The sequence below is a fragment of the Equus asinus genome, chromosome 2 (genome assembly GCF_041296235.1).
Source record: "Equus asinus isolate D_3611 breed Donkey chromosome 2, EquAss-T2T_v2, whole genome shotgun sequence".
In the NCBI taxonomy this organism is placed as follows: Eukaryota; Metazoa; Chordata; class Mammalia; order Perissodactyla; family Equidae; genus Equus; species Equus asinus.
Window position 1 is genome coordinate 73,757,765 of NC_091791.1, and position 27,953 is coordinate 73,785,717.

The window sequence follows — 27,953 nt, forward strand, 5'->3', positions numbered from 1 at the left end:
GCAACTAAATGTATAAAGCAATTATTAACAGACATGAAAGGAGAAATAGACAGTAACACAATAATTGTAGGGGACTTTAACACTCTTTACACCAATGGATAGATCATCCAAACAGAAAATCAATAAGGAAATGTTGCCTTTAAATGATATATAAGACCAGATGGACTTAGTAGATATATATAGAACATTCTATCCAAAAACTGCAGAATACACATTCTTTTCAAATGCACATGGAGCATTCTCCAGATAGATCATGTAGTAGGCCACAGAATGAGTCTCAGTAAATTTAAGAAGGTTGAAATAATGCCAGGTATCTTTTCTGACCACAACAGTATGAAACTAGAAGTCAACTACAGGAAGAAAATCAGAAAAGCCACAAATATGTGCAGATCAAACAAAATGCTACTGAACAACAATTGGGTCAATGAAGAAATCAAAGGAGAAATCAAAAAATACCTGGAGACAAATGAAAATGAAAATATGACATGCCAGAATTTATGGTATACAGCAAAAGCAGCTCTAAGAGGGAAGTTTATAGCAATACAGGCCTGCCTCAAGACACAAGAAAAATCCCAAATAGACAATCTAACAGTGCACCTACAGGAAATGGAAAAAGAAGAACAGACCAAGCCCAAAATCAGTAGAAAGAAGAAAAAAATAAAAATCAGAGCAGAAATAAATGAAATAGAGACAAAAAAACAACAGAAACAAAAATCAGTGAAACCGAGAGCTAGTTCTTTGGAGACAAATGAAATTGACAAACCTTTAGCTAGACTCACCAAGAAAAAAAGAGAGAAGACTCAAATAAGTAAAATAAAAAATGAAAATGGAGAAATTACACCCTCAGAAATACAAAAGATTATAAGAGAATACTATGAAAAGCTATATGCCATCAAATTTGATAACCTTGAAGAAATGCATAAATTCTTAGAATCATACAACCTTCCAAAACTGAATTAAAAAGAAATAGAGCATTTGAATAAACAAATCACCATTAAGGAGATCGAAACAATAATCAAAAACTTTCCAAAAAATAAGAGTCCAGGACCAGACGGCTTCCCTGGTGAATTCTACCAGACATTCAGAGTAGACTTAATACCTTTCCTTCTTAAACTCTTCCAAAAAATTGAAGAGGATGGGAAGCTTCCTCACACATTCTATGAAGCCAACATTACCCTGATAGCAAAAACAGACAAGGACAACACAAAAATACTAACAAATCCCATACAACAATACATTAAAAAGATCATACACCATGATGAAATGGGGTTTATTCCAGGGAAGCAGGGATGGTTCAACATCTGCAGATCAATCAGTGTGACACACCACATTATGAAGAATGAAAATCACACGATCATCTCAATAGCTGTAGGGAAACCTTTGACAAGATAAAGCATCCATTATGATAAAAACTGAATAAAATGCGTATAGAAGGAAAGTACCTCAACATAATAAGGGCCATATATGACAAACCCACAGCTAATATCAGTCTCAATTGAGAAAAACTGAAAGCTATCCCTTTAAGAATGGGAACCAGATAAGGATGCCTCCTTTCACCACTCTTATTTAACGTAGTATTGGAAATCCTAGCCAAGCAATCAGGCAAGAAAAAGAAATAAAAGGGATCCAAACTGGAAAAGAAGAATTGAAACTGTCACTATTTGCAGGTGACATGACTACATATAGAAAACCCTAAAGAATCCACCAAAAACTTTTAGAAATAATAAATGAATACAGTAAAGTGGCAGGATACAAAATCAACATTAAAAAATCAGTTGTGTTTCTGTACACTAAGAACAAAGCAGAAAGAGAAATTAAGAATACAATCCCACTTACAGTTCCAACAGAAAGAATAACGTACTTAGGAATAAACTTAACCGAAGAGGTGAAAGACCTGTACACTGAAAACTATAAGACATTTTGAAAGAAATTGAAGGCACAACGAAACGGAAAGATGTTCTGTACTCTTGGATTGGAAGAATTAATAGTTAAAATGTCTATACTTCCTAAAGCAATCTACAGATTCAGTGCACTCTCTACCAAACTTCCAACAACATTCTTCACAGAAATAGAACAAACAATCCAAAAATTTATGTGGAACAGCAAAAGACCCCGAATAGCCAAAGGAATCATAAGGAAAAAGAACAAAGCTGGAAGTATCATTCTCCCTGATTTCAAAATACACTACAACACTATAGTAACCAAAACAGCATTGTACTGGCACAAAAACGGACACACACCGATCAATGGAACAGAATCCAGAGCATAGAAATAAACCCACACATCTATGCACAACTAATTTTTGACAGGGAGTCAAGAAGATACAGTGAAGAAAGGAAAATCTCTTAAATAAATGGTATTGGGAAAACTGGATAGCCACACGCAAAAGAATGAAAGTAGACCATTATCTTACACCATACACAAAAATCAACTCAAAATGGATTAAAGAACATAAGACATGAAACCTCTAAAAGAAAACATAGGCAGTACATTCTTCAACATTGGTCTTAGCAGCATATTTTCAAGTACCATGTCTGACCAGGCAGGGAAAGCAACAGAAAAAATAAACAAATGGGAGTACATCAAACTAAGAAGCTTCTGCACAGCAAAGGAAACCATCAACAAAACAAAAAGACAGCCTAACAATTGGGAGAAGATATTTGCAATCCATGTATCTGATAAGGGGTTAATATCCAAAATATATAAAGAACTCATACGTCTCAACAACAAAAGAACTAACAACCCAATTAAAAAATGGACAAAAGAGCTGAACAGGCATTTCTCCAAAGAAGATAAACAGTTGGCCAACAGGCACATGAGAGGATATTCAACGACATTAACTATCAGGGAAATGCAAATCAAAACTACAATGAGATATCGCCTTACTCTCGTTGGAATGGTTATAATTAACAAGACAGGAAACAGCAAGTGTTGGAGAGGATGTGGGGAGAAGGGAAACCTCGTACATTGCTGGTGAGAGTGCAAACTGGTGCAGCTGCTGTGGAAAACAGTGTGGAGATTCTTCAAAAACTCGAGAACAGAACTGTCATGATCCAGCTGTTCCTCTGCTGGCTGTTTATCCAATGAACTTGAAAACACTAATGCATAAAGATACATGCACCCTTATATTCATTGCAGCATTATGCACAGTAGTCAAGGCTTGGAAGCAACCTAGGTGCCCATCAAGGGACGAATGGATAAAGAAAATGTGATCTATAGGCACAATGGAATACTACCCAGCCATAAAAAATGATGACATCTGGCCATTTGTGACAACGTGGATGGACCTGGAGGGTATTATGCTAAGTGAAATAAGTCAGAGGGAGAAAGTCAAATATCAGATGAACTCACTCATAAGTAGAAGCTAAAAGTGTAAACAAGCAAGCACATAGAGACAGAGATTGGATTGGTGGTTACCAGAGAGGAAGGGGGAGTGAGGAGTGTGAAAGGGGTGATTAGGCACATGTGTGTAGTGATGGATGGTAATTAGTCTTTGGGTGGTGAATGTGATGTAATCTATACAGACACAGAAATATAGTGATGTACTCCTGAAATTTGTATAATGTTATAAACCCATGTTACACCAATGAAACAGAAACCAAAAAACAAATACTAAAAAACAAATGAGACCGTTCACACTACTCTTTGAAATAGATTACTGCCTGTAGGACCAGGGCCTTGGGTTCTTGGTAATCTGGTAAACTAGTAACATAAGGAATGGTGAGGAATGAAATATGTATTGTGTTTTGGGGGGCTGAAAGGAAAGGCATAGGCCTGTTCTCAAGGAGCATACTTTTGGTTTTTTATTGTGGTAAAATATGCATAAATACTTATCATAATATAAATATCCATTTCCAGCACTTTCCTATCATGCCAAACAGCTGGGAGCTTATCTCTTAGCTGGGGGACAATCACTATCAATAGGACTAGTGAATCCCCGCAAGCAGAGGCACTTTCCAGATATGCTGTGGATGCCCCAGGAGCTCAGAGGTGGGGTCACCCGGTGGCTTGGTGTGGTTGAACGTCAGGTGCAGTCTCCCCGATCTCCTTGTACTCCTCTGGTCAGATTTGCCTTGGTCTCCAGCTCTCTACGTGCCATGCCCATATGACTCCCAGTGACAGACGGATGAGTGACTGGGACAATGTATGTGCCTCAGCCCTGAGTCCCATCACTGTCTCTGCCTTCCATGTGAGAGCCATGCTCTCAGTAACTCATAGCATTCCTGGATGGGGGTCTGGGGTCAGGTAGCTCCATGGAGCGGAAGATGCCCATGGGTGCCCATCTGCTCCACTTCCTGCCTGACCTGGCCCTTCTGGCTTTCCCCCTAACTTCAGCAGGGCTTGGATGGTGCAATGATTAATTTTATGTGTCAATTTTGGCTGGGCTGCGGTACCCAGATATTTGGTCAAACACTCTTCTGGATGTTTCTGTGAAAACATTCTTTAGATAAAATTAACATGTAAATCAGTAGACTTTGAGTAAAGTAGATTGCCCTCCATAATGTGGGTGAGCCTCATCCAATCAGTTGAAGGCCTTAAGATAACAAAGACTGACCTTCCTGGAAGAAGAGGGAATTCTTTTATTTTTAAATTTTTTTATTGCAGTAGCATTAGATTATAACATTATATAACTTTCAGATATACATCATAATATATTTTGAATTCTGCGTAGATTACATCATGTTCACCACCCAAAGACAACCAGCCGTCACCACACACGTGTGCCTAATCATCCCTTTCACCCTCCCCCATCCCCCTTCCCCTCTGGTAACCACCAATCCAATCTGTCTCTGTGTGTGGTGTTTGTCATTTTTATCATCTACTTATAGGTGAGATCATACGGTATTTGACTTTCTCCCTCTAACTTATTTCACTTAGCATAATACCCTCCAGGTCCATCCATGTTGTCACAAATGGCCGGATTTCATCATTTCTTATGGCTGAGTAGTATTCCATTGTGTATATATACCACATCTTCTTTATCCATTCACCCCTTGATGGGCACCTAGGTTGCTTCCAAGTCTTCGCTATTGTGGATAATGCTGCAATGAACATAGTGGTGCATGTATCTTTATGCATTAGTGTTTTCAAGTTCTTTGGATAAATACCCAGCAGTGGGATAGCTGGATCATATGGTAGATCTATTCTTAACCTTCTAAGGAAATTCCATACTGTTTCCCAAAGTGGCTGCACCAGTTTACACTTTCAACAGCAGTGTACGAGGTTTCCCTTCTCCCCACATCCTCTCCAACACTTGTATCCTCTCTTGTTAATTACAGCCATTTTGACCAGAATGAGACGGTATCTCATTGTAGTTTTGATTTCTGTTTCCCTGATAATTAATGATGTTGAACATGTTTTCATGTGCCTGTTGGTCATCCGTATATCTTCTTTAGAGAAATCTGTGTTCAAATATTTTGCCCATTTTGTTAATTGGGTTGTTGATCTTTTTGTTGTTGAGCTGTATGCGTTCTTTGTGTATTTTGGATACTAACCCCTTATCCGATATGTGGTTTGCAAATATCTTCTCCCAAGTGTTAGCTTGTCTTTTCGTTTTGTTGAAGATTTCCTTTGCTGTGCAGAAGTTTTTCAGTTTGATGTAGTCCCATTTGTTTATTTTTTTCTATTGTTTCCCTTGTCTGGTCTGACATGGTACTTGAAAATATCCTGCTAAGACCAATGTCAAAGAGCGTGGTGCCTACGTTTTCTTCTAGAATTTTCATGGTTTGAGATCTTACATTCAAGTCTTTAATCCATTTTGAGTTGGTTTTGTGCATGGTGTAAGGTAGTAGTCTACTTTCATTCTTTTGCATGTGGCTGTCCAGTTTTCCCAATACCATTTATTGAAAAGACTTTCCTTTCTCCATTGTATGCTCTTGGCTCCCTTGTCGAAAATCAGCTGTCAACAAATGTGTGGGTTTATTCCTGGGCTCTTGATTCTGTTTCATTGATCTGTGTGTCTGTTTTTGTGCCAGTACCCTGCTGTTTTGGTTACTATGGCTTTGTAGTATACTTTGAAATCAGGGAGTGTGATACCTCCAGCTTTGTTCTTTTTCCTTATGATTCCTTTGGCTATTTGGGATCTTTTGTTGTTCCATATAAATCTTAGGATTCTTTGTTCTATTTCTGTGAACACTGTTGTTGGAACTTGGATCGGGAGTGCATTGAATCTATATATTGCTTTAGGAAGTATGGATATTTTAACAATGTTAATTCTTCCAGTCCAAGAGCATGGAATATCTTTCCATTTCTTTGTGTCGTCTTCTTTTTCATTATGTTTTTTTGACGACGACGATTAGCCCTGAGCTAACATCTGCCGCCAATCCTCCTCTTTTTGCTGAGGAACACTGGGCCTGAGGTAACATCCTTGCCGATCTTCCTCCACTCCACATGTGGGACGCCTACCACAGCATTGCTTGCCAAGCGGTGCCATGTCCGCACCTGGGATCCAAACTGGCAAACCCCCCAGCCGCTGAAGCGGAATGTGCAAAGTTAACCGCTGTGCCACTGGGCTGACACCTCTTTGTGTCTTCTTCAATTTCTTTCAACAACGTTTTATAGTTTTTGGTGTACAGATCTTTCACCTCTTAGGTTAAGTTTATTCCTAGGTATTTTATTCTTTTTGCTGCAATTGTAAATGAGATTGTATTCTTAAGTTCTCTTTCTTCTACTTTGTTATTAGTGTATAGAAATCCAACTGATTTTTTTATGTTGATTTTGTATCCTGCAGCTTGACTGTATTCATTTATTGTTTCTAAAAGTTTTTTTAGTGGATTCTTTAGGGTTTTCCAGATATAAAATCATGTCTGCAAAGAGTGACAGTTTCACTTCTTCTTTTCCAGTGTGGATCCCTTTTATTTCTTTTTCTTGCCTGATTGCTCCGGCTAGGACTTCCAGTACTGTGTTAAATAAGAGTGGTGACAGTGGGTATCCTTGTCTGGTTCCTGTTCTTAGAGAGATAGCTTTCAGTTTTTCTGCGTTGAGAATGATATTTGCTGTGGGTTTGTTGTATGTGGCCTTTATTATTTTGAGGTACTTTCCTTCTATACCCATTTTGAGTTTTTATCATAAATGGATGCTGTATCTGGTCAAATGCTTTGTCTGTATCTATTGAGATGATCGTGTGATTTTATTCTTCATTTTGTTAATGTGGTGTATCACGTTGATCTATTTACAGATGTTGAACCATCCCTGCTTCCCTGGAATAAACCCCACTTGATCATGGTGTATGATCTTTTTAATATATTGTTGTATTTGATTTCCTAATATTTTGTTGAGGATTTTTGCATCGATGTTCATCAGTGATATTGGCCTGTAATTTTCTTTTTTGTGTGTTGTCCTTGTCTGGTTTTGGTATCAGGATAATGTTGCCTTCATAGAATGAGTTAGGAAGACTCCCCAGAAGAGGAAATTCTGCCAGCAGATCACCTTTGGATTTGAACTGCAACTCTTCCCTGAGTCTCTAGCCTGCCAGCCTGTCCTCATGATTTTGGACTTACTGAGCCTCCATAATCATGCGAGCCAATTCCTTAAAATAAATCTCTCTGGCATGCGCTCCCCGCCCCCATTGATTGTACTGCAAAGGGATTTCCTGTAGTCCACCTGGCTCACCCACAGGCAAACGGAGCCTCACTTCCTCTCTTGTAGGAGAGAGGGACATATTAAAAATATTCATAAATAGAGCATGATAGGTACAACACCAGAAGTGCATGTGGAATGTTATGGGGTGTAGTAGGGCCCCTGTGGGCTGAGAGAGTCCCCTGAGGTGTGCAGACCTGGTGTGTGATGTGCCTGTGAAGAAGGTGGAATGAGGCCATGGGGAGGGGAAGGGATGGGATGGGAGCAAAGTCATCTGCCGCATGCCGGGCACAGAGGCACATCCACTGAGCATGATCCAGCCCTTTGAGAGGTGTCTTGCTGTCCTCACTTTACACAGAGGGAAACCAAAGCTTCCAGTGATTGTCGTTTATCCCCAAACCTCAGGGCTCAGCAGAAATGGGAGCCAAAGAGCTGGCTGGCTCCGTCCTCCACAGTCTGCTCAGCTGCTGTCTGCTCCCAGGCCCCTCAGGATGGGAGAGAGACAGCAACCCAGCGCAGAGCTTGGTGTGTTTGAATGCATTGTCCTATTTCAAACATTATCTTGCTTCTGTGACTCACCTTTGAAGCATCCGTTCCATGGTGAAAAATCATCAAGGCTGATGGAGGCGCCTTTTTCTCATGCGTGTCCCCGCCAGGCATACACTTCACTGATCTCATGGAGGATCTCAAGGCCTTTGATTCCAAGTTTTAGTAGCAGCAGAATAAGTGGCAGGGAGTCATTTGTAAAGTGAGGTTCTGAAAATCTGGAAGCAGACTTGCTCCTTAGGTTCAAAACGCTTTGTCCTATACGAGACCACAGCTAACAGTCCTATACGAAACCACAGTTAACAGTCTCTCTTTTGGCACAACCACTGCCATTTCCAGATTAGATGCTGGCATACACTCAAGAAACTGTACTTGTTCTGTGTCACAGGCCTGCTGAGAATGCCTCCAACCCCAGTGCACCCCCAGCCCATGCCATCTGCAGAGGCTGCCTGAGAGGGGAGTCAGCCAAGGTTCCCACCTGTCCCCTTACCTGCAGCCTCTGCTGTGAGCTGAGGAGTGAAAGCAGAGATTTATACAGAAGATGGAACTCCCAGCTTTGGGGGAAAGCCGTCACTGAGAGGTTGCAGTTCCTTAGTTTGAGACATGAAGGTTGCTCATCTTAGAAGCCTTGTGTCCTTTCTGCTGAGTCAAAAGAGGACTGTCTCTGTAAATACTGTTGTTCTGTCTCTACTGTGTCAAAAAGATTGAGAATCCAGTGGGGAAAAATTGGCCAACAGGTTAGTTAATGTTATGTTGACCCATGGTGATTACATGGAGTCTCGAGATTCTTTGGGGAAGAAAGAAAAGGGTCCATGAATTTAAAAAAACAACAACAACAAACTGGTATAGTCAAAAAGAGCACATTTTTCCTGTTCGAATGTGTTGAACTAGGCCGCCTGCCTCCACAGAGTGAGACCCAAGCTTCCCAGGGAGGGGTGTTGGCAGGCTGCAGAGCGCCGGGAAGCAGGTGGCAGAGGAGCGAATGCCTGGCTAGTTCCTGCGCAGGAGCTTTAGGGGATGTGGGAATGCTCTGCCTGAAAGAAACAGGCTGGACAGTCTCCAGAGGGTTGAATGGCATCATGTTGATGGGGGGGAGGGGGCAGAACCATTCTAAATGACAAGCCATGGTTTCTTGCTTGGCGAACTGACATCCTCTAGAGGTAGTTGGGCTTCAGAAGCCAGAATTCAAGATAGAAACTCCCGAGCAAAAGGACCTGTGTTTCCTGCCAGTGTGTACATTGCTAAATGTCTCCTGGCAGAGCCCAGAGGAACATCTGTGAGGCGTACTCTCAATAAGGTCCCTGCACCCTGTGTTGCTGGGCCAGCTGATCTGGAAGCCCCTCTTCTCCCTTCAGTCTGATCTGTGATTTATGACAGCTTCTTCTGGGGTTCAGAAAAGAATACTTTGTGTTCATGGAGTACTTGCTACGTGCTAGGCTCCATGCCTAAGCACTTTACATGCATTATTCATTTTCTCTGCACAACAACCTAATGAGATTGGTAGTGTTACTGCCCCTCTTCACAGTGAGGAAACTGAGGCACAGAGAGATCAGCTACCTTGCCCAAAGTCTCCGCTGTAAAGTGGTAGGCCTAGGATTAAACCCAGCCTTTCTGATGCAGAGCCCACCCTCTTATCCAAGAGGCTATGTTCTCTCCCTGAGGAAAGAGTTTTTCTTGCTTTAGACAAAAACCAAGTATCTATTTCTTATCCAACTTAATTGTGTTTGATTGATGTTTTAGCACCAGTTGTCACTGATATCCCTAATTTTGAGACATACTTTGTTTTTTTGAGGACGATTAGTCCTGAGCTAACATCTGCTGCTAGTATCCTCCTCTTTTTGCTGAGGAAGACTGGCCCTGAGCTAACATCCGTGCCCATCTTCCTCTATTTTATATGTGGGACGCCTGCCACAGCATGGCGTGCCAAGTGGTGCCATGTCTGCACCCAGGATCCGAACCGGCGAACCCTGGGCTGCCGAAGTGAGTGTGCAAACTTAACCGCTGCGCCACCAGGCCAGCCGCTTGAGACATACTTTTTATGTTGAAAGAACTCGAGAAATTTACACTGAAGTTTTTTTTTCTTATTCGACTTTTAGTCTATTTTATACAATAAGTGAATGAACCTTTTACTCCTGACCTATAACTATCTGAATTAGCCCCAAAAGTGAGGATCAGAGTGAACTTAATGAGCCAGAGTAAATTTTGCTTGTGGAGTCAGAAACTGGGCAGGGTGTTTGTCCATCTGTTTAGTGGTGCAGTGGTGAGGATACTAGCTTCAATCCTGTCCAGGTTGGCTGTGGTTGTTCAGAGGATGGAATTGGCTAGGGTATAAGACATCTGCCACAGACCTCTCTGACTGTCCTTGAGCAAGCAGCTGAGAACTAATCTCTTCTTCTGTCTTTTGAAGGGGTTAATTTGCCCAGCCCTCCTTACCATTCAAGGATTCAGAGATGACAATGAAGTGTTTATTAAGTGCCCCTATAAGTGAATCAGGCACTGACCAGATCAGATTAAACCCTGGCCCTCTCCCCAAGGAGCTTAGAATCTAGACTGCACTGAGGTGAGATGGCGAAAGAGCCTATGGCGCGCTAGCACCTGTCCCTCCTGCAGTCCATCATTTTCAAAGACAGCCTCACCGGGATTCGAGCTTGGGGATGAAAGAAAAGCAAGATTCTTGAAAGAGTCAGTAGTGCTGAAGGTACAACTGGAGAAGAGAGGGGCGCAGAAGTCTCAGTGCACGAGCCTTCCTGGCCCTGGTCATGGTAAGAGGCAATGAGAGAGAAAATGGTGGTGAAAGTCATCATTAAGGTGCTGGCTTGGAGACTTTGCTGGGGAACTGGGCTGATGAACCAAGGACAGCATGTAGCAGCACTGTCTGGTAGAACTTCCCGTGATGACAGAAATGTTCTCTATCTGTGCTTTCCATTATGGTAGCCGCTAGCCCCATGACTTTTGAGTACTTGAAATGTGACTAGTATGACTGAGGAATTGAATTTTTTATTTTAGTTAATTTTAGTTAATTTAAATTAAAATAACCACAGGTGTCTAGAGGCTACAGCATGGGGATAGAGCTTTGCTATTGAAAAAAATCACTTCTGCGTACACAAATTGCACTTACAGACATGGCGTTGCGAGGTATGTGGAGTATTAACCTCACAAATGAGGAAACCAAGGCTCAGAGCAATTAAGTAACTTGCCCTGACTCACACAAGCTGGCACATGACGACGTCTATGCCCCTTGAATCAAGTATTGATGCTGTCTCCTGTGGCAGAGTCACTTGCTTTCGTGGTGAGTGAGCAGCATGTAAACTTAAGGCTCTCACAACTGGCCATCCCCACACATGTTCCAGGGGACAGCCACACGTCTCCATATGCTCTTTCTGCATCATTTCAGTGAGTGAGACCATGCACTCTTTTGCTGTCTCCCCACTGCTGGGATTGTACCCTCCACCTCCTCTTTGCACAGCTAGCGAGTAAAAGGTTCAAGTAAAGGATCACGGTCCCTAATGAGGGCCTTCCCCGTCCCCAGATACACCCTGCACCAATGTGGAGGAGCCTCATTCTCTCTTGTTCTGAAGAGGAGGAAGACCAATGGTCGGGACCAGCATAGCTGAACCAGGTTTTCCTCGGAGACAGGAGGACACCAAAGCCCCAGTGACAGCTTAGTAGAAGCATCAGTTGGTGCATCTTTTGACCTTTGACCCATCTGTTGTTGCGGTTGTCATCGTTGTTTTGAGAAGTTGGGGTGAGGTGGAGGTGGTGAACTAGCTCCCACCTCTCAAGGTCTTGGGGCATTTCAGGAGGGCTAAGACATATAGTCAGGTGTTGCATGAACCCTCCAAGGTATTACTGTAACCCATATTTCCTAAGGTTCCTTCTGTTATGATGTCAAGGTAAAGTGCACAACATTAGTAATACCATCCTAGGGCAAAGTGTAATGCCATGTATTAAGTTTTCTTCCCTCCCTTTCTAAATCTAATATATCTAAAAGTTAATAAATCATAGGAGCAAAAAAAGCTTTTTTTAGGAAAAGTGAAAGATACGTTTTTCTTCCCTAAAGGCCCTTGTCACACAAGCTCATGGCTCAGACACTCAAAGTAGTGGCAGCAAATTCTGCTTCCCAGCGATGGAAGAGGACCTAGACCTCCACATGCTGGGGGAGCTGTTTGAGTGTAATGGTGCTCTCTCTAGCTGGGTGCAGGAGGAGAGAGAACTTTTTGAAAAAGCACACCAGCCAGCAATTACACGTATGATGAAAGGTGTTTTCTTCAGCAGTGTCTTCTCGGAGCTCTTAGAGAAGGCACTAGACAGTGTATGAATGTGTGTGATGTCAGTGGTGCTGCCCTTCTCAGATCCCTGATGGGATTCTCTAGGGCAAGCTTCCAAGCCTGGACATGAGTCTGCATATCTTCAGTGGTTATAACAATGGCACATGGTTGGGATGAGATTCCATTGGCGAGTATAGTTTTTTTCATAGAATTATAGATTTATTCATCCAGCTAAGGGAAACAAGTTGATGTCTTAGACCACCTGAAGTTATTTAGCCAAAGAAAACCCAGACCAATGGGATACTGGACCAGAGTCACCATCAGACCAGTGGTTGGGCTGAGCCCTTTCTTGGGCAGATTTTGACTGCCTTCGTAACAGTTCTCTCTAAATCATGCCCCTGCCTGGGACTTTTGAGCTTACTGTTTTTTATGTTACTTATTTAAATGTCGGTCCTATTTTATAATCACTTTAAAAATAAACTCACTGGGGCCAGTCCGGTGGCATAGTGGTTAAGTTTGCCCACTCTGCTTTGGCAGCCTAGGGTTTGCGGGTTGAGATCCTGGGTGCAGACCCACACACCTTGCATCAAACCATGCTGTGGCAGCATCCCACATACAAAATAGAGGGAGATGGGCACAGGTGTTAGCTCAGGGACAATCTTCCTCAAGCAAAATAAATAAAATAATTAGTTAATAAATTCATTGTTTTATAATAATGAGTTCCTCAGATTTAGGACCCTCCTTGGACTCTGATTGCTGCCACTCTTTGGCCTCTGCCTTCTTGGAGATCTCCGAATAAGAACAGGAGGACCTTTGATTCTGTGCGTCTCCCTTCTCCTATGAGAGAGCAGCTGAGTATCTACCCCTTGAGAAGAGACTGGCTGGAATCTGGGAAAATATCAGTGTTTAGACATGCGTGTGTGGACACACTAAGCTAAGGAATTCCAAGATGGTCCTGTAATAGGACTACATGTCTCTGGCTTTTGGGGAAATGTGTTATTCCCAGGAGAGCGAGAGTCTAGCTCCAACTCAGAGGGTTGTCATCTCCAGGTGTGCACTTAACACGGTGAATATTAATAGCTGCTAACTTAGATCGGGGCTGTCTCGGGGAACAGATACAAGGCCCACGTGGGCCTATGCTTGGGTAATCCTGATAGGAAAGTTCTTCTATAATTATATTTAGTGTCTTTTCTGATTGAATTGTATTATATGTTTAGCATCAACAGATAGGAATAGCGCCTTGAGGATATAGTCAACATATCTATATAAACACACATATACACAAAACATTTTATAATCTGTCTACTTCACTTACAAGGATATTGTGAACATTTTCTATGTTTTAAGTAATTTTTCTGTACCATGAGTTTTAAAAATTGCACCATATTCCATTATACCTACATTGAGTTTTAACCAGTCTCCTCTTCAAGTGGGATAATTAAGTTGTTGCTAATTTTTCTACTGTTATAGAAAACTCTGAGATGTACATGGTTCTATATGTGAATCCTTTGGTGCATTTACGATTATTACTTTGGGTTCACTTCCTAAAAGTGGAGCCCATGAGTAAAATAGCAGGAATATTTTTAAGGTTTTTCATTCATTATACAGAATTTCCCTACAGAAAGATTTCACTGAATTGCTGTTCCCCACAGTGACGAGTGCTCCCAAGCTCTCACTGACAGGGGTGTTTGGGTAGGGAAGATGCTATTGCTGTTGGTCTACATACATCATACATTGAAATCAGTCTGTTTCCCAGGAAACAGAGTGGACATCATCACCACTCTGCTATTTTTAATAAGATGGGGGAGCACTCACTTATCGGCTCTGGTGTGTGAGTTCTTGAGATCCACGGAAATGCTGCCATTGAAGCAGTATGGGTGGGTGGCAGGCAAAGCTCTAAGATGCTCAAAAGATTCCTGCTCAAAAACTTCCTGGTATGTGCACACCTACCAATTACTTACTTAAGCACTAACCTAGGTGTTGCTGTGAAGGGTTTTTGATTTTGTGGGTATAGTTACGGTCCTGAATCAGTTGATCTTAAAAAAGAAATTATCTTGGATGGGCCTGACCTAATTAGGTGACCCTTTAAGAGGAAAAGGGATCTTCCTGACAAAGAGATTTGAAGTGAGGGATTCAACCCAAGGGAGAGTCTCCACTGCTGGCTTTGAAGGTGGAGGGGCCATGTAGTAAAGAATGCAAGTGGCCTTTAGGAGCTGAGAGCAGTCCCCGGCTTACAGCCAGCAATGAAATAAGCATCAACCTGAGTCCTACAACTACAAAGGAACAACCTGAATGAATCTGGAAGGGGATCCCAAGCACCACATGAGAAGACAACCAGCAACACTTTGATTTCAGCCTTGTGATACCCTGAGCCGAAAACCCAACCATGCCATGGCTGCAATTCTGACCTACAAATCTGTGAGCTAATGAATGGGTATTGTTTAAACCACCAAGCTTGTGGTGATTCGTTATGCAGCAAAAAAAAAAAAAAAAACAACTAATACCCAGTGTTTCTAAATTGTAGTGTGAATATCTACACAGAAACATCACACATGAACAGAGTGCCACAGGGTATGTGGAGAGAGAACAGCTATGTGTGTTAATGTAGAAATGACTTGTCATTCTGGATTTTAAATAATAATGTAATCAGAAATAGAATTTCTGTTCCAGTTCTGCCTTGAGTTATGTGACCTTGAAGAAATTACCAATGTCCTTCAGATATCCAAATCCTGTCCTTATTTTTCTGTCAGATTATTGGACCTTCTTGATCACTTCCTCCTCCTGGACCCGTTTTACCCCTGTATCTCTCTCTTCGGGTTCTCCTGCTACCTCCCTGACCCATCCTTTCCATGTATTTCTGAGCATTCCTCCTCTGTGGCTCACGCCTTAAATGCCGGGGGTCCCCAGGAGTCTGACTCAGTCACTCTCAGGATTTCACTGCACTTGCGAGCCGATGACCTTTACCCCTGTATCTTCATCCATGGCCTTCCTCTGACTGTGGCTTCTGCTGGGATGTGTCTCAGGCACCTCGAACTCAACGTGATCACAACTGGACTCATACGTCTTGCCCACACCGCCTGCCACCTCTACCACCTCTCCCTGCCTTGTTATGTTCCTCTCTCCAGATTAGAATCCATTCTTCACTCCCCTTACTGCCTGGCTGACTTCTCTGTTAGGTGAGCAGGAGCAGTGCCAAGGGCCATAACACTCTTAGGGGCTGAGGAAAATGTTTCTCTTTCTCTTAAAATCAGAGGGAGAAAAAAATTTTAAGTTGGAGGAAGTGCTTGAATATGTAATGATGTATTTGTCGTAATGCTTAATGCAGTTGTAAAATAGAATTTTTTAAATACTTTTTCGGGAAGAGAGGCCCATGGAAGCAAAAGTGCCCTGGGCCCCTGAAAGTCATACCGCAATCCTGATGCTCTCTTGTTCCTAGAGCAGTGGGCGTTGGTGGATGGTAGTGTGCACTGCCTTCCCTGTGGCCCAGGTAGTGGGGAAGGTGCTTTGACGTGGTCTCAGTGGACGTCCGCCAGCTCTGGTCACTGGGAAGGTTGCACGTTGCTGGTAATTGGGAGCTGCTGCCTTGGCCCTCCTCTACCCTGGCAGGAGAGTTGGAAGCAGGAAGTTCTTCCTTGCCTTCAGTTATTTGCTTACATACTTAGATACCTGTGTTGCAATCAACAGGAAAAGTGGCCATTTCCTCAGGATTGTGTGAAGGACTCACTGTTCCCTGGTCTGGTGCTCGAGTTCTGTTCTGAGTATTACCCCAACAGGGGCTGTAGCAGGTCCATGCAGCCTCTACATGCCATCCACACCCCAATCCTGAGGACATCCACACTTCCAAAGAGAGCAGAGAGGGAAAGTCTGTGCAGCTGAATCTAGTCTGGAAGTCAGAGGGGTGGCATCTTGAAGGTGTACCGTGCTTTGAAGCCCATGCTGTCTGGAAACCTGGATAACCCACCTTCCGGGACTTACATTATTGCTGAGGTGAGTTTCTAAGACTTTGGATCACCCAGTGCTTTAGCTTGGAAAGCTGTTGGCAAGAAACCATTAGAAAGATACACTTCTCTGTATGTTACTGTTTGATCCAGGACTCAGTTCTCTGAATTTAGACACTGGGACCCTTTGCTGTTAGGACTTCAGCAGGGCAGTGTCATTCTGGCTGATGTCGGCCACCTGAGATGGCCACGTTCAGACCTACTCTCTCAGTCTTCCATCCTCTTGTGAATAGGGGCTGCACGTCATCAGGAGGGGCATTGTCTCGTATGCAGCTTTGTTGGCGCATCTGAATTTGGCATGTGTGTGGCTCTTTACTACTCGCTGACATGGACATACACCTGCATCTGAAACTCAGATCCAGATAAACACTAAAGGGTGTGAAGGAAATGTCAAAATCTCAGTGTTGGGAGGGACCTCAACAGCTGTCCAGCTGAGCCCTCATTCTGTGTTCAGACCTTCAGAGTGGCTATCTGGCTTATCCCGGAGCCTCTCTGAGACCACCCATTCAATGTTTGGGTAGCTCTGAATGTTGGTAAGGGCTCTGATGCTGAGCAGATCTGTTTTCTAACCAGTGTATGTATTCATCCTGGTTCTGCCTTAGAAAGATCTTAGTCGTCATTCTACAGTATAGCTCTGTAGCCAAAAGAAGGGTTCTTGGATCCATCCGTGCTCCTCAGGGTTTAGCACCACCCCATCAGTAATGGCTGAACTCTCCCCCTCCACGCCAGCCAAATTTATATGTTGAAATGGTAACCCCTAGGACCTCAGAAAGTGACCTTATTTGAAGATAAGGTCTTTAAAGAGGTAGTTAAGGTAAAATGAGGTCATTAGGGTGGGCCTCACTTCTATCTGACTGGTGTCCTTATAAGAAAAGGGGATCAGGACAGAGACACACAGAGGGGGAAGACCATGTGAAGACACTGAGAAAACGCCATCTACAAGCCAAAGAGAAAGACCTCAGGAGAAACCAACTCTGCCAACACTTTGATCTTGGACTTCTAGAACTGCAAGAAAATAAGTATCTGTTATTGAAGCCCCCCAGTCTGTGGTACTTAGTTATGACAGCCCAAGCAAACTAGTACGCAACCCACCACACATTATGCCTTGTGAAGTGTGGCACCCAGAAGAACTGATCATAATTTGACGAGAGGAGAGTAAGACGGTCACCACCCTTGTTATTAACGCAGGCCGAGGTCCTACTAATTTCTTGGCCAGTCACAGCATCCAATGACTTAGAGTCATCCATCTCCAAAGTTTTCGTTTTTGTTTATTTTCTAAAAGTAGTCTTGCTAAGTCACATTTCTTACATTCTGTATTAGGTGCAGTTAAGTTTTGAACTTAGTTACAGAATTTTGCATTTAATCCTGTTCAGTTTTGCTTGTGTGGGGCTGAGTTTGCCAATGACTGCCCCCATCTCTCAGGGAGGCCTTTGGAAACCACATGGGGATCATCAGGGTTGGGCCTGGGCTCCAATAACACACCTCCCATCCTGAGTGAGAATCTTGGGTTTGGATGGGAAATTTCCTTTCCAGTGACACATGGGACAGCGGTCACTGTCCATAAGATGGATTTGAGGACACACAGTGCCCAGTGTGGTTATGGTGGGGGTTCAGATAGGATATCTGGGAGAGGAGTCAGAGCTGGCCTTAGGTGCAGAAACCCATGGTAGTGGCCACAGAATTGGGCTTTGCTGAGGAGAGAAGACAGGTTCTGAGAAAATATCCTCGTTCAGCCAGGATCACGTGTGACATGTGGCAGAGATGACTGGCTTCTCTGTCTCAGTGTTTTAATCTTTGTCAAAGAGATTGCTTCTGGGGATTGAGTTGGTAAAAGCAGAGAGATCCCAAAACGAAATGTTGGAGTCCTGCTGAGCTGTCTACAGAAATGTTCTGCATCGTCAAGCCATTGCCTGCCAGGCTGCAAGAAGGTAGGGTCCTTCTTGAGGACCATGCAGGTGGTGGTTGGGAAGGATTAGCCCTCAGAAGATGAGCTGCTTTTAGAATTAGACCTACATTCACCTGCTCTTCATCTGCCTTGGGAACATCAGACACCTTATTTTGCAAGTGATTGTCTGAAATCGTTTGACCAAGCACTGATGCTGTGGACATGCCTGGGTCCTCCTTATGGTCCATCTCAGTTTTCTCAGCAGTGTGTCATTAGCAGTCTGTGTGGACAGTCATGCACTCAGCAGTTCTGTGCCTTGGAGGACAGTCAGGGTTAGCCTCATTTCCCACCAAGTGTCAGTTGTGGTCCTGGGCATTGTGATAGGCACAGGTGAGCACTATTAGCTTGTGAGCTGCTGCCAGCAAGGGCATCCAGAACATTCCATGAGAAGAACTATTCTCCCTAGAAGAGAGCAAGAGTAATACTCGTATGATAATTCTTCATACCTAAGTCAACCATTGGAGGACCATCCTCTGCTAGAATCTGTTTCTGTTGCCTGTGCCTACCCCTTTGATGATGTTCCTGGAAGATGTTCATGAGACAGAGAGTTTAAAAATTGCTTACTCATTCTAGCACATCCTCTTTGCTGCTCCTAGGACCTCAGGCGAGCTTTTAATTGTCGACGCTGTCTCCTGCTCTGCAGTGTGAGGTGAACTCTGCCTTTTCTGCTTGCATGGTGGATACTGTAAAGAATAAGAGAAACAGTTATTGTGGATGTGCTTTGTGAGTTAAAAGCCTATGTGCAAACAGAAAGTGCACAGATAAGTTAATCCTCACAGCTGAGGTAGCCTTCACTTTTATTTATGGTAAACTTCAGTTGTTCCTGTGCTTCAGAACAGGGGACTGTGTTTGCGTTGACTTTAGCAGTCATGTTCACTACTTGTAACTGTTTGTCCTCTCCTTCTCCATCTTGACATTCCAAACTGAAGAGTCCTGGGCTGAACCACCAGCTACCGAGGCTGTGGCGTGGCCATGGGAGTGGCCTGGGGCTTCTGTGGGTTGAGGACATGGTAGGGGTGGCAGGGACTGTTAAACCCATGGCCCAAGGAGGGGGTGGCTCTCCACCATGTTCCCGGCCCAATGACAGAAGCTGTGCTCTCAGCCAGACTTGCTGTGAGCTCACTGACCCCTGTGTGTTTCTGTTAAAGATTTACGTCCACCTGAAGGAAGGCGGGGGCCCAGATGGGCTGGATGCACTGAAGAATAAGCCCCAACTCCACAGCATGGTGGCCAGGAGCCTGTGCCAGAACGCGGCAGGCAAGAACTACATCATCTTTACGGGGCCCAGCATCACCAGCCTGACCCTGTTTGAAGAGTTTGAAAAGCAAGGTTAGTCAAGTGGCGAGTGGTCTGAGCACAGCCCTGCTCCCTTGGAGAAGAGGTGGGAGAGGTCTGGGGTTGCAGGTGTGCAGTGGCCAGCACAGACCACAGCATGCTAGGCAAGGAGGCCCTTCCCTACGGGAATAGATTATTTCAGCCTGCCGCGTATCTGCTCTGTATCTGGACACTGCTGGGCCATGGAGATCTGAAGAGGTATCAGTCATAGGCTCATGGTCTGGGGGACAATGTCAGCACAAAGCTCTTCCCGGTCTTCAGGGCACATTTGTGTCCTTTGTTGTAAGACCATGGTCAAGGAAGGAGTTCTTTTGATGTCTCAGTGCATTCAGGCTGCTGTAACACAGTACCACAGAGAAATTTATTTCTCTTGGTTCTGGAAGCTGGAAGTCCAAGATCAGGGTGCCAGCATGGTCCAGTGAGGGCCCTCTGCAGCGTGGCAGACTTCTTCCTGCTGTGTCCTCATATGATGGACAGGGCAAGGGAGCTCTGTGGCTTCTCTTTTATAAGGACACTAACCTCATTCATGAGGACTTCACCTGTATGGCCTAATCACCTCCCAAAGGCCCCAGCTCCTAAACCATCACCATGGGCATTAGGCTTTCAACATATGAATTTGGGAGGGGGACACAAACATTCAGTCTGTAGCACCTAGGCACACCTCCTACGAAGTAAGGCTCTTAGGGAGTCTCCTGAACTCACCCCGTCCATAATGTGGCCCCTTCCAGTTGGCAGACAAGGACCATGCAGATGCTGCAGAGAATTGTGTGGATTAATACAGTCAGCAGTACAAGGGGCCTTGGAAAGGTCTGAGTTTCCCTCAGTGCTAAGATTCTTGGTTCATTTGTTGCTAAGATTGGGCAGGCCTCTGTGGCTCTGGTGGAAATCGGAGCTATAGAAGAAGATCTGGACCAAGTCTGGGCACCTGTGGCAGCTGCCTTTGCCTTCGCTTTGTCCTGTGTTTGGGTTTATGTGTGATCCTCTCAGGAGAAACACCAAAAGCCCCCACTCACGACAGCAGCCACTAGATTTGCAGACCTATTGCTTAGCAACAGATAAGACATCTGGCCTTACAACAAAACCTTCTCAAGCAACAGAGCCAACAGCTTCCGACCTTCAACCTCAGCAACTATGATGAACCCCTGGACTCTGTGCCCCTGCCGGCTTGGGCTGCATCTTACTCATCTGCAAAGTCTGGTTCCCAGCAGGTTTCAGTGTTTAATTGTTGAGAGAATTCAGTGTACAGGATCAGACTAAATGGAGAGGGGCCATGGAAGTCAAATTGGAGAAAATTGACCCTAATGTACATTAACCAGCCACATTGGAAGAATAATGGGTTCTCCTGTTAGACCATGTGGTGAGAGTCACCCCCACTCGCCTGCTCATGTAAGTCCAAGCGTGAGTGCCATATGCATGGTGATGAAGCCCCTGGAGTTCCTAGAACTGCCCTGATAGTGTCTGCATGCATTATGGGCCACTTCCTGCCTCACAGTGTTTGTACTGCCATTGCCTGGATCGAGGGTCAGGTAGTGTAGTCAAGGCCAGCTCGAATCAAGTGTGTCAGGGTGGGGCTGGTGTGGTGCAGAGTGAGGAGGAGGCCAAAGGACTATCATGGGCCATCAGTGCTGCTTCCCTGAGAGCTAGGCATGCTGGCCTGTGACTCTGGGCGGAAGTGGGTGCTCCCCAGCTTAGGGGATTAGGGAGAGGATGGAGGAAAATCTAGAGGGAAGAACATAATTAGACATAGAATTTGAGTTTTTCCAAGAGTGGGCAAAGATTTCATTGCCTATTTTTTAGAAGCATCTAAAGCTATTAAGCTGTTCACCCAAGGTCTCATGGGCTTCACCTGTGATGACTAACATTTAGCACGGTGGTTCTCCATCACCCACACTGATGGCTGCACCCACCCCCAGGGGCTCTGACTATATTGATCTGGGCTGGGGCCCCCTTGGGATTCTAATGGGCAGCCAACGTTGAAGAAAGGAGTCATAGCTGAGATCCTCGCTGCCCTTCCTGGGGTGCACAGAGATGGCTCTGTAAAATAACAGCTCGAAAAAAATGTTCATATAATCATCATGAAGGGACAAATTAATGCAAACTTGGGTGCTGTTTGGATTTTCTTCTTCCGCTCTTATGAAAACGCAGCTGCTCTTTGGGTGGCTGTGTATACCGAGCCCCACACGGGTGATTTAAAACACCCTTGTCCTTGTTCATCTAGTTCTCCTCCCTGTTTTAAAGACATTTTAAATCTCAAGACTAGAGTAGTTTGAGTGGCTTCATCTGTAGAGGTGTGAGCAGCAAGCAGCCCTCTCTTGGGGCAGCGAGACTCAAACGTGCCACCCAGTGGGTTTTATTCCATGCCCACTGCTGCTCCGGTGGGGCTGAGTTGGCTCAGGGAGGGGAGGAATTCATCACCTTATCTTTCCAGCGTGGGTAGAGAGGCAGTGATGAGGAATGTGTGGAATGTAGAATCTTTGAAGTTAGGATGATGCTGTATTGGTCTACAATGAGCTGATAAGAGAACAAAGGATGAGACTCTTCCCAGGGCCTTCAGTCAAGAGTGCCGCTTCATGTCACCTCCAAACGTTCAGACTGAGGAGATGGGCTGCGGGGAGAAGCGGGCTTCCCCATGGCTCCCTGTGGCCACCTGGCCTGGCTGAGAGGGGCGGGCCTATGAGGAGGAAGGACTGGTTAGGACCTTGGGCCCAGGTGTAATTGAGAGAGGTCTCCTTGTTCATGCTGGTCTCTTCTCACAATCCCTCCCACCTCCATGGAATCTTCCGGGTCTTAGAGGCTGCGTTCAAGCTCCTTCTCCCTCAGGAAACTCTCTCATCCACTCATATTGCGCATTATGTTCACAGGCAAGACACTGTTCGGTGCGTGTAGTTTGATGATTCTTTACTCTGCATTTAGCTGAGCTCCCCCACCGGGATGGGGGCTCCATCTTGTACGGCTGCATCTGGGTGCTGTGCAGTTGGACACAGGGCTGGGCCCACGGCCAGTCGAGTCTTAGGTGCGAGTGTTAGGGTGACATAACTGTGATCAGGTTTGGATATCAGACAGACATCTTCGCCCTCCCAGCCATGAGCCTCAGTTCCTCTTCTTTAATGTGGGTTCAGTAACCTACTGAGTGCAGAAGTTTCTGGAAGCAGTTGGGAGGATGATTACACATACATAGCACTGTTCCTGAAACACAGTGAGCCCTCTAAAAATGAGTGCTCATATCATCGCTGTTGATTCACTGCTTATGTTATGGTCCTACATGTAGTGTTAAACATACTTATAGAAGTACCAGGAGAGGCAGCAGATCTGGGATAAAAGTCCCCAGACTTTAGCAGTCACTTCTAGAGGGGCTTCTAGAGGGTCTGTCTCCCAAGTGTCAGCCTCAGAACAGGGCAGTACCGTCCTTTCCTCCAGAATGCCCAGGGCCTGGCCTCTCTGAGGATGTGTGGTTTTATGTCCCTTTCCCCACCAGAGATTTACTGCTGCGGCCTGCTCAGCTCCAGGAAGAGTGACTGTACCGGCCTGCCACCGTCCATGCTGACCAACCCCACCACCCCTCCGGCCCGTGGCCAGCACGAGATCAAGATGAAGGGGAACATGTCTCTGATCTGCTGGTACAACAAAGGGCACTTCCGCTTCTTGACCAACGCCTACTCACCCGTGCAGCAAGGTGGGGCAGACTGCTGTCGGGACTTAGGGTGGCAGAGGGCATGCTGGTGAGCTTGAGCAGGACGTGGGGGGAGTGAGTTTGAGGCCTCTCTTGGCTGTGCAGCTCTGGTGTCAGGCTGAATGCTGTTCCTCACCAGCCCCTGGGCCACGTAGAAGTTGCTGCTGCATCTGGCTAGGAGTCAAGAGCTTCCTGAGCCAGTGGGCTATCAATTCCCGTGACTGGTCAGCTTTAGGAGAAACAGGGATGGTGGGATTTGTGGGTGACTTGAGTGGCCTCCCTTAGTTCCCCAGGTTGTGCATGATGTGACAGTTAGCTATATTTGAATGACATTTACATGATCATTTCATCATCTAGGATTATGTGAAAAAGCTTTTCTAATGGGAGGGGGAAAGAAATCAACCATTCTTATCTTTTCAATGTCTTTCTTAGAATGTAACTTGCTGGGGCTGGCTGGGTGGCGCAGCGGTTAAGTTTGCATGTTCCACTTCAGCAGCCTGGGGTTCACCGGTTCGGATCCTGGGTGCGGACATGGCACCGCTTGGCAAGCCATGCTGTGATAGGCGTCCCACATATAAAGCAGAGGTAGATGGGCAGGGATGTTAGCTCAGGGCCAGTCTTCCTCAGCAAAAAGAGGAGGATTGGCAGCAGATGTTAGCTCAGGGCTAATCTTCCTCAAAAAAAAAAAGTAGTTAACTTGCTTTGGGTTTTTGGGTATTTAGTTGATTTCATCATTAATTTTCCTTGGGATTGAAAATCTATTCATAACAAAGGGATTTATTTAGTAACGAGTCTGTATTTAAAGTACAGCTAAAATATTATTAAACTGCTGAAAAGGAAATTGAAATGACAAAGGGGTACTTTACAAAAGATATTTACAGTTGTATAGTATATTTGAAAAGTCCCTTGTGTTCTTTTCTATTAAGACATCTTTCCTCTTCACTTTTGAAAGAACACCGCCAAGGAGCTCATGGGTGTGTGTGTCTGTGTCTGTCTGCCTGCCTGCATGTGTGTGTGGTGTGTATGTATTGGGGGTGGGGGGGCGGGCTTTAATGTCTGTCCTTTATTCCCGTCCCTCACCCCCACACACACCTAAATTGCATTACATTTCAGTGGAGGTTACAGTAAAGGGACTCAGCCATAGGGGTGTTGTCACCCCATTTCGGTGTAGAGGTGAGGAAAGCTGCTCTTCTTGAGCGCTGTGTCAAGGGCATGTAGAGGACAGGTCTGGAATTGACCCTGAGGCTGAAGGCAGGGGTTTGAATTGGACTGTTGTACTCCGGCGTTTGGGCCTTGGTGCAGGGCAAGGGCATTTCTAGGGAACACATTTGGGAGTAGGGTGCACGAGCTGCTTCCCACCAAAGTATTTTAAGTGATAGCCTCTGAAGAAAAGATGTCTCAAACCAGGACATTGTACCCGTCTGAGCTGGGTGAAATGAGGTAACGAAGAGAAAAGAATGCATCTGGGGAGTTTAGAGAGAAGCGTGCAATAGGATTGAGGAGACAAATCTTAAAATCATAATCTCAAGGGTTGAGACCCTTCAGTCAGACACCAAAGGAACAAGTAAGGAGGATATTGATGGCGGAAGAAGAGAAAATTTGTAGGGTTGATTTTTAAATATGCTGAAACAGTGTTTATTTGTGTTTTAATTCAGTTATAGTTTCCATTTCTGAAGTGCTCTGTTAGAAATCATAAAGTCCCACATCCTAGACTCCCTTAAAAATCCCAAAGAGTATGCCCAGAGCATCACTGTAGACTAACTCCCACCTCCAGGGCCCCTGGTCCCTCCCACAGTGCCTCTCAACAGCACCCAGGCTGGAGTCTATGGGCACCAGTGAGCCAGGCCACACTCCTGAGAGGAGAGCCCTGCAGGGGAGCTCAGAGCCTGGGTGCAGCGGAGGGAGAGAGGACACCAGCCGGAGGAAGGAAGGTTTAAGGTGGCTGAGGCTGGGTGACCAGCTGTTCCTCGGCACTGGAAGTCCTTCTCCTGCTCCACATCTTAGAGTCTTTTTTTTTTTTAAGTGAAGGGAGATAGTTTTCCTTTCAGTGTATTTCAAAAACATGATTTTTAAAAGATACCTAGTACTCCATCCTTTTAGATCTGTCATAATCTCTTTATCTCTCTGCCTATTAATGATCGATTTTTTCACAATAGAATACTGATATAGTGAATATCTTCATACAAAAATCTTCGGGTACATCTTTGATCATTTCTTCAAGATAAATCCAAAAGTGGAAATGCTGGACCAGAGTAGGCACATTTTTAAGGATTTTGCTCATGTGTCACCAAAAGGCTATACTTGTTTACCGTTGCGATGGGTTCCATGGGGACCGAGATTCCTCCTGTTTTACCAACACTAATTTTTTCTTTTCTAAGTTTGTGAATATGATGGATGAAAATTCTACAAAATTTTAAATGGGAATTGCCCTATTAGTGCGGTCGAGCATCTCTTCACATGTTTACTGGCTAATTTTGAATGATTTCTTTGTAAATTTTTCTTTCAAGGTATTTGACTTTTTCTTATTAACTTGATAGCAAATTTTATGCAAATATTCTTCTGCGTTTATTTTCCTTTTGCTTTAATTTTGGTATTTTTTTAAAATAAAGAAGTTTTTCATTTCTGTATGGGCAAATCTGTTGACCATGTTCTTTGCTCTGACGCTTTAAAAGTCTCTGCTCTGTCCAAGGCCACACGAGTGTGAGTTTCCCCGGGTCGTTCTGTAGCGTGATTTGTGTTCTTTGTGTAATCCAGTTCAGATTCATTTTGGTGCGTGGCACCAGTTGGGCTTCTACTATTTTTGTTTTAGTTGAGTGGCAAGGGTTGGTTGACCAAGCAGCCCGCCTCTGTACCTGAGCCATTTACCGAGCCATCCTACTTTCCCTCTTATTTTAAATGTCACCCAGATGATAAAGTCTCATACATTCTAGACTGCTTTTCAGCTTTATACTCTCTTCTACTGTGACCATATACTTTTCTAAAAGTTAAGCAGAATTTCCATTTTGGAAAATATATAGCTAGTTATAAACATTTTAGGAATTGGTTTATTATTCTTTACTCCAGCTTCTTAGGAAAAATTAACCTTCTCGCAGAGAGTATAAGCATATGCATGGGCTTTTAAAAGTTACTGCTGTCATATGTCAAGGGACATCCCCATTGAGAACCAAATCCTTTGCTTTTCTTCTGAAATCCATGTTGAGTCTGTCATTTCCCTACCAGAGTCTTTGGCCGCTTGGAGTTCAGAGTCCTTGAGACTAATGTGAATGCAAGATGTCTGTACAGGATGACGAATTAGGTCTTGATCATTCATTCAGACCTACAGGATTCGGATAGATGTCAGCCAAAGCACAAAAAGCCTGAGGAAAATGGTAGACAGAACCACCGCTGGAAGGTGGAGACGTGTTTCTGTCGATTCACACGGTGTCAGAGAGGTAGACACATAGAGTATAGCTGTGCACAGAGATTCACAAACAGCTGCCAATATACAGAGTCCACCCAGGGAGCCTGTGGGCTACGTACATGTCATTCCCAGTTAGGAAGTCAGCAAAGACAGTGAACCTCTTGTCAATATTCCAATGTTGAAGCTTTTCAGACTTCAGAAAAGGCTACTATAGGACAGACCCTTACCTTTTCCAGCTGGAATGGTACCTCAGAATCCGAAATGTCACCAGGGAGGAGGGTGATACGGTTTATAAACTGGGAGAAATGCTCAAGGAGACTGATGCAGACCTGGGTTTTGAAGTCGCTCTACTGAGATTCCATGCTGAAATCCTTACGTTAAGTTAAAAGATATGTACAGGATGGGAAGGAAATGAGTTAAAGCGGGTCTCCTGTGGCTGGGTATACAGTCATGTGTCGCTTAATGACAGGGATGCGTTCTGAGACATGCGTCATTAGGCGATTTATGGTTGTGCAAACATTGTAGAGTGCACTTACACAAACCTAGACGGTACAGCCTACTACACACCTAGGATACATGATACTAATCTTATGGGACCACCATCACATATGCAGTTCGTCAGTGACACAAATGTCCTTATATGGCGCAGGACTATACTGGGACAGTGGCAGTCCAGAAGCTGTTGCACTGGTTTTGCTGAAATCTGCAGACTGGGAGCTCCAGGGACGCAGCCAACTCCAAGGTCCTTCCTTGGAGAGTGATCCTTATTGAGAACCCTGGTGACTCAGAATGAGTTGTCCTCTACTTCTGAGAAAAGAACAGAGGGGATTTTGTTTCTTTGTAGGCATGGGCTGACCTGCTCTTGTCCATGTGGTCTCCATGGGGCCCTGATGGAGCCAGAGTCTCTTTAGACCTAGAGGAGGCTGTACTTGGAAGTCAGGCATATTAAAACGGAGCTGAAATGGGAAACCTCCCAAGGTCTGGGCCTCAGGTGTGAAGCTGGGATGCAGAGGATGCTTTCCATCCCTTGGTCAACATCCACGAGACCCCGGAGGTCCTGGGAGGCGTGACAGGATGGAGCCCGGGGCTGGGGGCAGCGCCTTCTGAGCCTCTATTTCCACCCTCTGCTTTGATGCAGGCAGTCAGGGCCGGCAGAAATGACCACTGGTACGCTCTAACCTCAGCCACCTGCTCCGCCTCCCAGCCCGCCCAG

The 27,953-nt window shown here is 44.7% G+C and overlaps 1 protein-coding gene across 3 annotated transcripts in view; it reads left to right on the forward strand.

The window, feature by feature from the left end:
- PGBD5 (piggyBac transposable element derived 5) overlaps positions 1-27,953 on the forward strand; it is a 144,604-nt gene that overhangs the window by 81,728 nt on the left and 34,923 nt on the right. For all 3 annotated transcript variants that reach the window (XR_006519518.2, XR_011496053.1, XM_044757728.2), the window contains exons 4-5: positions 19,484-19,664; positions 23,146-23,343. Coding sequence is in view for 1 of the 3 variants with exons in the window: in XM_044757728.2 (XP_044613663.2) it covers positions 19,484-19,664; positions 23,146-23,343 (379 nt within the window). In the remaining 2 variants the exon portion in view is untranslated. The remainder of the gene's footprint in view (positions 1-19,483; positions 19,665-23,145; positions 23,344-27,953) is intronic.